The sequence below is a fragment of the Mercenaria mercenaria genome, chromosome 2 (genome assembly GCF_021730395.1).
Source record: "Mercenaria mercenaria strain notata chromosome 2, MADL_Memer_1, whole genome shotgun sequence".
Taxonomy (NCBI): domain Eukaryota; kingdom Metazoa; phylum Mollusca; class Bivalvia; order Venerida; family Veneridae; genus Mercenaria; species Mercenaria mercenaria.
This window is the reverse complement of record NC_069362.1, coordinates 20,771,801-20,784,333: the sequence shown is the minus strand read 5'-3', so window position 1 is coordinate 20,784,333 and position 12,533 is coordinate 20,771,801. Positions and strand designations below refer to the sequence as shown.

The 12,533-nt window shown below is 37.9% G+C and overlaps 1 protein-coding gene across 1 annotated transcript in view; it reads right to left on the bottom strand.

The window, feature by feature from the left end:
- Positions 1 to 12,533, bottom strand: part of LOC123563453 (protein C12orf4 homolog) — a 78,787-nt gene that overhangs the window by 46,391 nt on the left and 19,863 nt on the right. Inside the window, exons 3-4 of the mRNA XM_053524738.1 lie at positions 4,311 to 4,456; positions 2,787 to 2,968 (exon numbers count right to left, since the gene is read on the bottom strand). Of these exons, the coding sequence (XP_053380713.1) occupies positions 2,787 to 2,968; positions 4,311 to 4,456 (328 nt within the window). The remainder of the gene's footprint in view (positions 1 to 2,786; positions 2,969 to 4,310; positions 4,457 to 12,533) is intronic.

Sequence of the window (12,533 nt, the reverse complement as noted above, 5' to 3'; positions counted from 1 at the left end):
GGTTCTCAAGTTATTTCCAAAAAATGATTTTACATGAACAGGCCACTGTGACATTGACCTTTAATAGACTGACCCCAAAATCAACAGGGGTCATCTACTCTGCATGTTCAATCATCCTATGAAGTTTCAACATTCTGGGTCAAGTGGTTCTCAAGTTATTGATCGGAACTGGTTATCAATGTTCAGGCCCCTGTGACCTTGACCTTTAACGGAGTGACCCCAAAAACAATAGGGGTCATTTACTCTGCATGAACAATCATCCTATGAAGTTTCAACATTCTGGGTCGAGAGGTTTTCAAGTTATTGATTGGAAATGGTTTTCCATGTTCAGGCCCCTGTGGCCTTGACCTTTAACAGAGTGACCCTAAAATCGTTAGGGGTCATCTACTCTGCATGACCAATCATCCTATGAAGTTTCATCATTCTGGGTCAAGTGGTTCTCAAGTTACTGACCAGAAATGGTTTTCAATGTTCAGGCCCCTGTGACCTTGACCTTTCACAGAGTGACCCCAAAATCGTTCGGGGTCATCTACTCTGCATGATAAATCATCCTATGAAGTTTCAACATTCTGGGTCAAGTGGTTCTCTAGTTATTGATCAGAAATGGTTTTCAATGTTCTGGCCCCCGTGACCTTGACCTTTGACGGAGTGACCCCAAAATCAATAGGGGTCATCTTCTCTTCATGGCCAATCATCCTATGAAGTTTCAACATTCTGGGTCAAGTGGTTCTCTAGTTATTGATCGGAAATGGTTTTCAATGTTCAGGCCCCTGTGACCTTGACCTATGACAGAGTGACCCCAAAAACAATAGGGGTCGTCTACTCCAGCAGCCCTACATCCGTATGAAGTTTGAAGATTCTAGGTCAAATGGTTCTCCAGTTATTGCTCGGAAATGAAGTGTGACGTACGGACGGACGGAAGGACAGACAGACGGACGGACAGGGCAAAAACAATATGTCTCCTGGGGGAGACATAATAACTGAATCACTATAGTTTTATTTAAGTTGGAATTCAGTCTTTCTGTTTTCTTGCTCTTTAAAGATGCTATCATATACATGTGAAAACCAGAGGCTTTCAAAAAATAATGTACCCCCATCCAAGCTTTAGCGAAGGATGGAGGGCATTATAAGAGTGAAGCCAGAGGCTGAGAATGTATACACCCGCCCATTTCCTGGGTATGTGGTGTATATATATTTATATCTGTTTGACATTTTTTTTCAATATTTTCTGGGTTACTAGATTGTAATCAATGTTATACCCTCCCAGTTGCTTTCTTAAACAACAAAATGGATCTTTAAATTATGATCACTTGATTGGTTTATTTCATGCGCTTCAGGTGTAGTGTGCTTGTTTTATTGTCTCGTTAAATCTGTGGCTTAATCGAAGAGTCAGAACAAAATGCTATCTTTAAAAAAAATAATACAGATATATGTCAACCAAACTAAAATAATAACCATTTATTTAATACTGATAGAGGGTATTATCAGACAAGCTTGTAAACATTATCTTTGTGGCAGTTGTTTCCAGCCTACTTACAAATCACAACAAAAATTGTGACAAAAGTGTTATAGCAGGACAAATTTTTTTTTTAATGGTATATGCATAATCAATCCACTTCCTGTTGTAAATAATAAAACTCCAATGAAATATTTATGCAAATAGATGAAACCAATACAATGACACACCAGAGAAGTAAATTTTCATACAATCATGTGTATATTTTGTTTTGGAAACTTGTAAAACAGTAAGAAATTATTAAACAGTTAGGAGCTTTGCTTGATAACAGAAATAACTAGAGCTGTCACAGGAGTACAGCCTTGTCACAAAAAGTAAGCAAATGTCAAAGTCGAACCTCAAAATAAATACGGCTCACCTGCTGGTCATGATCAACCTCCCTATCAACTTTCATGACCTAGGCCCAAGCATTCTCAAGTTATCATCTGGAAACCGTATAACTGTTCTGGGTCATTGTGACCTTGACCTTTGAACTACTGACCTCAAAGTCGAACTTGACCTGTATTTGGAGTGTTGCTTGATAACAGAAATAACTAAAGCAGTCACACGAGTACAGCCTTGTCACAGAAGTAAGCCAATGTCAAAGTCGAACCTCAGAAACAATAGGGTCACCTGCTGGTCATGATCAACCTCCCTATCAACTTTCATGACCCTAGGCCAAAGCATTCTCAAGTTATCATCCGGAAACAGTTTAACTGTTCTGGGTTACTGTGACCTTTGAACTACTGACCTCAAAGTCTTAACTTGACCTGTATTTCATGATGTTACACCTGTGTACCCAAATTTATGATCATTTGCTCAAGCATTTTCAAGTTATCATCCAGAAACCGTTTAACTGTTCCAGGTCATTGTGACCTTGACCTTTGACCTACTGACCTCAAAGTTGAACTTAATGTATTTTATAATATTACACAGGTGTACAGAAAAGTATTTAAATCTGTCAAGCCTTTCACGAGTTATTGTACGGAAACCATGAAAACTAACGGACCGACAGACCGACCCACAAGCTCACTCCTATAAACCCCCCAAACTTCATTTTTTGGTGATATAATTACATCCTAAATAGGTTATTATCAGACAGGATTTCTAATGTGAAGTGACTACAGATCTGGATCCGGCTACCAAAACCATTGTGCTACATATCTTGGCTGAAGTCTACATATTTAAGGGTTGCATGAAGATCATGGATGTGCTGGCTGGCCATGATCTACACTGGTCACAAAGGCAGAATCAATCGTGTCAAGCATGGTAACCACTAATTTACCCTTACCTTTCATCCAAATGCTTTAAATCCTGATCTCTCTGATGGATTAGATCTTCTATTGTCAAGGCATATGTGTGTTCCAGGTTCAGCAGCGTCTCTAATGCCGGAGAGTGTATCAGTGAATGATAAACCTCAGAGAACTGTTGCTCAGCACTCACTTCCTCCGGCTTAGCAAACTCTTTAACTTCCTGCAACATGAACTTCAAACATACAACAGTTTTACATAACTAAACAATGACCCTCAAAACATTCAAGTGATAAAGGCTTATCAAAAGCTATTTCTGATTCTGAACATTTTAATACTATGACTTTACAGGTCTTGTTTTTTATTACTGAGTGATGTGAATGTCCTACATAATAACATGATCACTAGGAACTTGGTTGCATGGGCTATCTGTTGATCACAACATATATTGTCAACCTATAAAGTCTGATCCTCATACCTTTACATAAAAAGTTCAATCTCATGGAATCTCTGTCATTGACCTTTGACTCTTCAGAATAGACAAATGCCGCTATGAAAAATGTCTAGTTTCACTGGATGGTCTAGACGAGTGGATCCAATTAGATGGTCTGGACGAGTGGATCCAAGCAGTAATTCAAGGGCCATAATTCAAAAGTGCCTGGGCGGATTTGACTAGTTATAAAACTTGTCCGAGGTCTAATGGTCAAACACATTTTGTTCAAGTTTGGTGAAGATCGGATGAGAAATGTTCAACTTAGAGTATGGACAAGCTTTGTGACAGACAGACAGACTGACACACAGACTGGAGTAAATCAATATGTCTCCCACACCACTGTGTGGTGGGAGACATAATAAATACTAGGCACCAACATTTTACAGGTCAACTGATGTCTTATATACGTGCAAAACCTTGCATGCGCTAAACATTCTCAGTATTTGAACTGGGATATTACTTAGACATAACATTGTGCAATTCTGCAAGATTATAATATATTCAGATTAGAATTCATTAATCATAAACATTTTTGACTGTCTGCCTGTTTTGCCTGCCTGATTTTCTTTAAAATTACCAGCAGAAATCAACTTCTGACAGGCCACAGGGAACAGCAAATAAAAGAAAAAAAAGCCCAAAGCCTGTCAGATATTAAGCACGAAGCTAATCTGTCTGCAACAATATTCACCAAAAAACCACAATAAGAGTGTCTTGCTGTTCCCTAGATTACTTACAAAATTCATCAATGGTAGACATATTTTTCAGTATATGCTACGGGCCTTTATTTAATAACTCAAATGTAATTTCAAGAGGACAAAGTTCCCTCCAGGAAACCAAGTATCATCTAGGTCTGTCTGCTCGAGAACACACATAAAAGCCTTACTGTGACAGCAAACTATGTGACAGGACTGCATGTAAATACCTACCTATATATATATAAATTTTCTTGTTTTAAATTCTGACACAGCAAATACAAACTAAAATTCATAACTAAAATCCTGCACACATACCCTACTCTGTACATGTACAAGTATGAAATCTTATCTTCTCTATTTGCTAGCAGCTGAAGTACCTGTGTATATGCTTTCTGCCAGGCCTCAGCAAGTTTATCAACATCTATCTGTCCTTGTCTGACCTTCTCTATAGCTTCTGTAGCATTATCATCATTGAGCTTGTCTGTTTCCCTCTGTATAAATTCTCCTAACTTGTCTGTCAAATCTGAAAATATAAGCAGATAAATAATTAATGCCACTAGTAAATGACAAATTCTGGTACTCTTGGGCAGAGTGCTTTTGGCTGTGAGTTACTGTTAGTCTTAGTGTATTAAAGGGTTAAAATCTGGGTCCTTGACATTGGTCCTGTATACAATAACTTGCACACTAAAGAAGAAATGTAGACATACCTGCAGATGTACAACATGCATGATCATTTTTTAAGGCCCTTTCAGGGTATTACAATTGGCAATAAAACATACATTTCTAACCACATTTAATGGGCCTTTATGTTCCTCATCTCAAATTGAATAAATGAAAATTGAAAACTGTTACAAAATGTTAATAATGTAACTCAAATTTTTCTTGAAAAAAAACTGAGAAAGATCTAATGAAAAAAGAAAATAATTATGACCTTCTGTATAGCAAGAACGTAGCTGAACCACGAGATATGCACAGGCCCAACCTGCTAGGGTCAACCTGAGGCATGCTCTTCATGATTCTGTTTGGTTTTGAAAGTCTGAAGAAAATTTTTTTTGGAGAACATGGACCAAAATCCTATTGCAAATTGTGTATTTATAGGTATAGAGCATGTAGCTTTATGTTATATGATATTATACATACTAAAATTTTTCAGGATTCAGCAGCTATTTCTTATACTCTAGCTGTTCAAATGTGGTATTGTTTATCACATATTATAAGACAAATATATAACAAAAGAATAATAATAATATTTTTTACAATGATGTAGGAAATGTTGTTATCATTATGCTGAGTGTGCTTTATACTACATGAATAAGGAAAAAACATTGTCACATTTCCAGCATGCTGAATGTCAAGAAGGGAAAGCGTAGGTGTTTCACAAATATCAGCATACATAATTCAAGACAAACATCATTCTGATCATGAACTTGGTAATTATTACTTGAAATGTATTAATGAAGATTTATATAATTTTCCTCTCTTGTACACAATACTGAAAAAACTGGGTGAAATTTCGAAGGATTCCCTTTTCATATAAAAATGTTTACCAAGTTCTATGCTTTACAGAGCAACAAAAATGTTATTGAGAGACTAGCCTAAATATTATGTAAAAAAAAACAAATCCCTGATTATTTAATACATATGACATCACCATATGCATGGCAGATGCAAATGATTATGTAATGTAGCAATTGCCTGTGTAACTGTCAGTCTAAAGTACACTGTGACCTTGACCTCTGACCTAATGACTCTCATCCCTGAAAAAATGGCTTTTGTAATCATCCTATGAAATTCAATGTAAGTCCAGGTATTCCCCAGCTATTGATAATTAATAATTTTCAGCCTCTAGGTCATTGTGACCTTGGATCTACATGACACCCAAATACTGATCTTGACCTTTGACAAACTGGCATCCAAAATATTAAGGTCATGTACTAATACAAATAACCATGTTAATCGATGCTCAAATAACAAGTACAGCTTTTGAGTAATTTTAATTAAAAGTGAATGTGACCTTTACCTTTAATGTCAACTTTAATTCCTTTAATCAGTAATCATAGTCATTAGTGTATCACATGACCTTAAAACTGACCCACTATCCACATAATCAATGAAGGAAAAAAAAATCAAGCCTTTAAGCAAGAAGTTCCTGGAGATCAAAAACTATTTTCAACCAGCCAACAGAAAAGCAGATTCATCATGTGCTTGATTTTTTGTTGAACTCATTTGAAAAAGATTTGTCCTCAAGCAAGTGTCAGCCTATGGGAAAATAACAACTTAGATACATTTTTCCCATATGAAAAAAATCCTTTGAATAAAGTTTCTCCCAGCTGTAAACTGAAACAAATGGTTAAATAGACTGTACAAATACCGTTCAGGTATTTGCAAATAGGCACAAATAGGTGAAACTGATTCTCAAAAAATATTTTATGACAACACAGCTCTGCTGCCATAATATTTTAACAAGAAGCAAAATGGATTTCCACTAACTCTTGACATGATTTACTTGTCTGTATGATTATTCTAGTGTTCCAGATTAATGATGTTACAACATGACTTCCAATTCATCAAATTAAAACTGAACCGCAAACCAACAGTTTTCTACTAATTTAATACAAAGTCTAGGGCAAACCGGAAAGACATATCATTCACTACAGTCAGATACACTGATAACAATATTTCACACATGATTCTCTGTCAAGTAAATCTCATGTCATGACAATTTTCAAGAATAAATTAACCTACATTTTAATTACCATGATTTTAATTATCATGCAACAAAAACAATACATATGAAGAAACTTCATGCAAGTTATTTTGACATGCAAGGTGTTAATAGACACAGACAGGTACAACATTGTGTTTATAATGCACCTACTCACATCTAGAAGGTCAGCTTGACACACAATGACACACCTGCATGATATATTGATGAAAGGTATTCCTTGGTGCAAAATATCCATTTTATAACAAAACAATATCACCGCAATGTGGTGCAATATACACCCGAAGGTATGATCTTTGACCTCTTAGTGTGACCTTGACCTTGACCCACGACCCTTTTGAAACATGCGCTCTGTATGTCATCTTGATGTGGAGAACATTTGTGCCAAGTTTCTTTAAAATCCTTCAAGCAGTTCAAGAGTTACAGAGTGGACACAAAACAAAGTCATATGATGTTTGACCTCAAAGTGTGACCTTGAGCTTGAAGTGAGCATCAAAAACATGCCCTCTGCATGTCGTCTCGATGTGGTGTATTTGTGTCAAGTTTCTTCAAAATCCTTCAAGGGGTTCAAGAGTTACAGCGAGAGTTTCATATGAGCCGTGCCATGACAAAACCAACATAGTGGGTTTGCGACCAGCATGGATCCAGACCAGCCTGCGCATCCGCGCAGTCTGGTCAGGATCCATGCTGTTCGCTAACAGTTTCTCCAATTCCAATAGGCTTTAAAAGTGAACAGCATGGAGCCTGACCAGACTGCGCGGATGTGCAGGCTGGTCTGGATCCATGCTGGTCGCAAAGCCACTATGTTGGTTTTCCCATGGCACGGCTCAATTATAAGCTTACTTAGCTTCCTACTCAATCCTGTATGGCTCATTGATATAATTATGTGCATGTTGTAAATGAATTGTGATTAATAAAATATTGTTTAAACCAAGAGTTACAGAGCAGACACAAAATTGCTTTGACCCCAAGTATGACCTTGACCTTGAAGCGAGCCGTCCTTAACATGCGCATTTGTGCCAAGTTTCTTTAAAATCCTTCAAGCAGTTCAAGAGTTACAGAGTGGACACAAAACAAAGTCATATAACCTTTGACCCTAAGTGTGACTTTGACCTTGAGGCGAGCCATCCAAAACATGGCCCTTAGTTGCTTTGACTGTTTGACCTTGAATCTATGTAAGACATACTGAATTATGAATTGTAGCAACGGTGTTTAAAATAAACTAATGGCCCTAAAAGGGGCCAAGTGCCACCATTTGGACAAATTTGGGAGAGGATCTAACAATGATACTACAGACCAAGTTTCATAAAGATCCACCAAGCAATTCATGAAAAGAATTTTTAACTTGTGACCCCTAAAAATGGCCAAGGGCAACAAACTTGGGAGAGGGCCTTATAAAGATGTTACAGGTCAAGTCTGATGAAGAGCCATCAAGCATTTCATGAAAAGAAGACATTTAAAGATATTTGTATTTTAAGCTCTAGCGGCCCCTAAACAGGACAAAACACCCTATTTGAATAAATATGGGAGAAGACCTTAAAATAACACTACAGACCAAGTTTGATGAAGAACAGTTAAGTGGTTCACAAGAAGGGGTTGTTTTAAGGTATTTCTATTTTTAGCTCTAGACTGGCCCCTAGCTAGAAAAGCCCAAGTTCAAGGTGTTTCCTTTTCTAACTCTAAAACCCTTACATGGGGCTGAGTACCAACATTTAAATAAAATTGGGAGAGGACCATATAATAATGCTACTGACAAAGTTTGATGTAAATCCATTAGGCAGTTCATGAGAAGATGCTTTCTTCTTTGTTTATCCACCGTGCGTAATTTACTTCATCTCACTGTTTGTTCTTTGTTTATCCATTGTGCGCAATTCACTTCATCCCATGGTTTGTTCTTTGTTTATGCATTGTGCGAAATTCACTTCATCCCATGGTTTGTTCTCTGTTTATGCATTGTGCGCAATTCACTTCATCCCATGGTTTGTTCTTTGTTTATGCATTGTGCGCAATTCACTTCATCCCATGGTTTGTTCTTTGTTTATGCATTGTGCGCAATTCACTTCATCCCATGGTTTCTTCTTTGTTTATGCATTGTGCGCAATTCACTTCATCCCATGGTTTCTTCTTTGTTTATGCATTGTGCGCAATTCACTTCATCCCATGGTTTGTTCTTTGTTCACAAATGAGTTCACCTGTTGGTCACAATCTGGTTTGTTCCCTAAGAGCAATTAAGTTAATCCAATGGAAACATTCTGGTTTGTTTCTTGTTTACAACTAAGTTTATCTCATAGACACTATCTGCCCTTGCATGCAGATTAGTTTATCTAATGGACACAGTCTTGTTTGTTCTTTGTGTGCATTTAAGTTGATCCTATGGACACAGTCTGGTTTGTTCTTTGTGTGCATTAAAGTTGATCCCATGGACACAGTCTGTTTTTCCTTTGTGTACAATGAGGTTGATCTCATTGACACATACAGCCTGGTTAGTCCTTTTTGTGCAATAAATTTATCCCATGCATACACTGGTTCACCATGAGTAATACAGCATTTTAACCTTAACATCATAATAACAGAACATATTTGTTTGACATTAGAACACCACAACATTTAGCCTTGACATTAGCATTCCCAGAACGAAACAGCATTTAGCCTTGACATTAGCATTCCCAGAACGAAACAGCATTTAGCCTTGACATTTGGTTACCCAGAATAACACAAAATTTAGCCTTGAGATTAGGTTACCCAAAATAACATAGCATTTAGCCTTTACATTACGTTACCCAGAATAACAAAATTATCATTTAGCCTAGACATTAGGTCACCAAGTATAACATAGCAATTTGCTTTGACATTAAATTTTGGTTACCCAGAATAACACAACATTTAGCCTTGACATTAGGATATATTATAGGTGGACGGATAGCTCAGTGGTTTGCACACTGGTCTTCCAATCCTGAGGTCGGGGGTTCGACCCCCGGCAGCTACTCGGGAATTTTCCCACCTAACTTGAGATGTATTGGTCTGGAACCCAGGCAATCCTTGTGTGTATCAGTGCTATACACTGGGCATGTTAAAGAACCAGGCTGTCTATTCGCAACAAGCTAGGCTAAGTTAGCCGGACAAGCCTGTATCTGATTTCTGATCTCTCTGTCGTGGGGGCTTTGTCTCACTCTGTCCCTCTGGTCAGATCGCTCTGTGTCTGTACTAGTAGAGGATGAATTATGCACCCTGTGTGGCTGCATTTGAACTATGTAGAGTGCCTTTGAACGTGAAATTGATCATGAAAAAGGGCGCTATATAAATCTGGTATAATAATGATAATAATAATAATAACTAGAAAATGCTTTTGTAAAAAAGCGCATGTCTCCCCCAATGCAAAGTCCTATAGGCAAGAAGTCAATAGGGGTCAGGAGCAAAAGTCAAAGAGACACTGATGGTTGGCTGCAATAGGGATCATCTACTTGGCATGTCCAATCATCCCTCTAAATTTCAACACTCTTGGCCTAGTGGTTCTCAAGTCACTGTTCAGGCTTCTGTGACCTTGACCTTTGATCAAGTGACCTCAAAATAAAAAGGGGTCATCTACTCTGCAAGTCCAATCATCCTATTAAGTTTCAACATTTAGGTCAAGTGGTTTTCAAGTTATTTCCAAAAAATGATTTTACATGAACAGGCCACTGTGGCCCTGACCTTTAATAGACTGACCCCAAAATCAATAGGGGTCATCTACTCTGCATGTTCAATCATCATATGAAGTTTCAACATTCTGGGTCGAGAGGTTCTCAAGTTATTGATCGGAACTGGTTATCAATGTTCAGGCCCCTGTGACCTTGACCTTTAACAGAGTGACCCCAAAATCATTAGGGGTCATTACTCTGCATGAACAATCATCATATGAAGTTTCAAAATTCTGGGTCAAAAGGTTCTCAAGTTATTGATCGGAAATGGTTTTCCATGTTCAGGCCCCTGTGGCCTTGACCTTTAACAGAGTGACCCTAAAATCATTAGGGGTCATCTACTCTGTATGACCAATCATCCTATGAAATTTCATCATTCTGGGTCAAGTGGTTCTCAAGTTACTGACCGGAAATGGTTTTCAATGTTCAGGCCCCTGTGACCTTGACCTTTCACAGAGTGACCCCAAAATCGTTAGGGGTCATCTACTCTGCATGACCAATCATCCTATTAAGTTTCAACATTCTGGGTCAAGTGGTTCTCAAGTTACTGACCGGAAATGGTTTTCAATGTTCAGGCCCCTGTGACCTTGACCTTTAATGGAGTGACCCCAAAATCGATAGGGGTCATCTACTCTGCATGTACAATCATCCTATGAAATTTCAACATTCTGGGTCAAGTGGTTCTCTAGTTATTGATCGGAAATGGTTTTCCATGTTCAGGCCCCTGTGACCTTGACCTTTGACAGAGTGACCCCAAAATCAATAGGGGTCATCTACTCTGCATGACCAATCATCCTATGAAGTTTCAACATTCTGGGTCAAGTGGTTCTCTAGTTATTGATCGGAAATGGTTTTCCATGTTCAGGCCCCTGTGACCTTGACCTTTGACAGAGTGACCCCAAAATCAATAGGGGTCATCTACTCTTCATGACCAATCATCCTATGAAGTTTCAACATTCTGGGTCAAGTGGTTCTCAAGTTACTGACCGGAAATGGTTTTCAATGTTCAAGCCCCTGTGACCTTGACCTTTGATGGAGTGACCCCAAAAACAATAGGGGTCGTCTGCTCAAGCAGCCCTACAACCTTATGAAGTTTGAAGGTTCTAGGTCAAATGGTTCTCCAGTTATTGCTCGGAAATGAAGTGTGACGTACGGACGGACAGGGCAAAAACAATATGTCTCCTGGGGGAGACATAACAATATGTCTCCTGGGGGAGACATAATAATACCCAGGATAATACAGCATTTAGCTTTGACATTAGGTTACCCCAGAATAATACAGCATTTAGCTTTGACATTAGGTTACCCCAGAATAATACAGCATTTAGCTTTGACATTAGGTTACCCAGAATAATACAACATTTAGCTTTGACATTAGGTTACCCAGAATAATACAACATTTAGCTTTGACATTAGGTTACCCAGAATAATACAGCATTTAGCTTTGACATTAGGTTACCCAGAATACAGCATTTAGCTTTGACATTCGGTTATCCAGAATAATACAGCATTTAACATTAACATTTTGGATACCATGGATAAAACAGCATTTAGCCTTTACATTTGGTTATTCAGGATAATACAGCATTCAGCCTTGACATATGGTTACCCAGCCCAGAATAATACAACATTTAACATTGAAATTTTGGTTCACATGGATAACACAGCATTTAGCCTTGACATTTAGTTACCCAGGATAACACAGCATTTAGCCTTGACATTTAGTTACCCAGGATAACACAGCATTTAGCCTTGGCATTTAGTTACCCAGGATAACACAGCATTTAGCCTTGACATTTAGTTACCAAGGATAACACAGCATTTAGCCTTGATGTTTGGATACCCATGATAATATAGCATTTAGCCTTGGTATTAGGTTACCCAGAATATCACAGCATTTAGCCTTGATTTCTTGTTACCTAGGTTAATGCAGAATTTAGCCTTTACATCAGGTTACCCAGAATAATACAGCATTTAGATTAACATTTTGCATCACAGGATTTTAAAGCCTCAACATCCTGGTTACCCAGAATAATACAGTATTTAGCTTTAACATCATAAAAGTTAACAAGAATAACACAGCATTTAGCCTTGACATCTTGTAATAAAGCATTTAGCAATGACATTGGTTTACAAGAATATTATACAGCATTTAGACTCAACATTAGGTTACCCAGAATAATACAGCATTTAGCCTT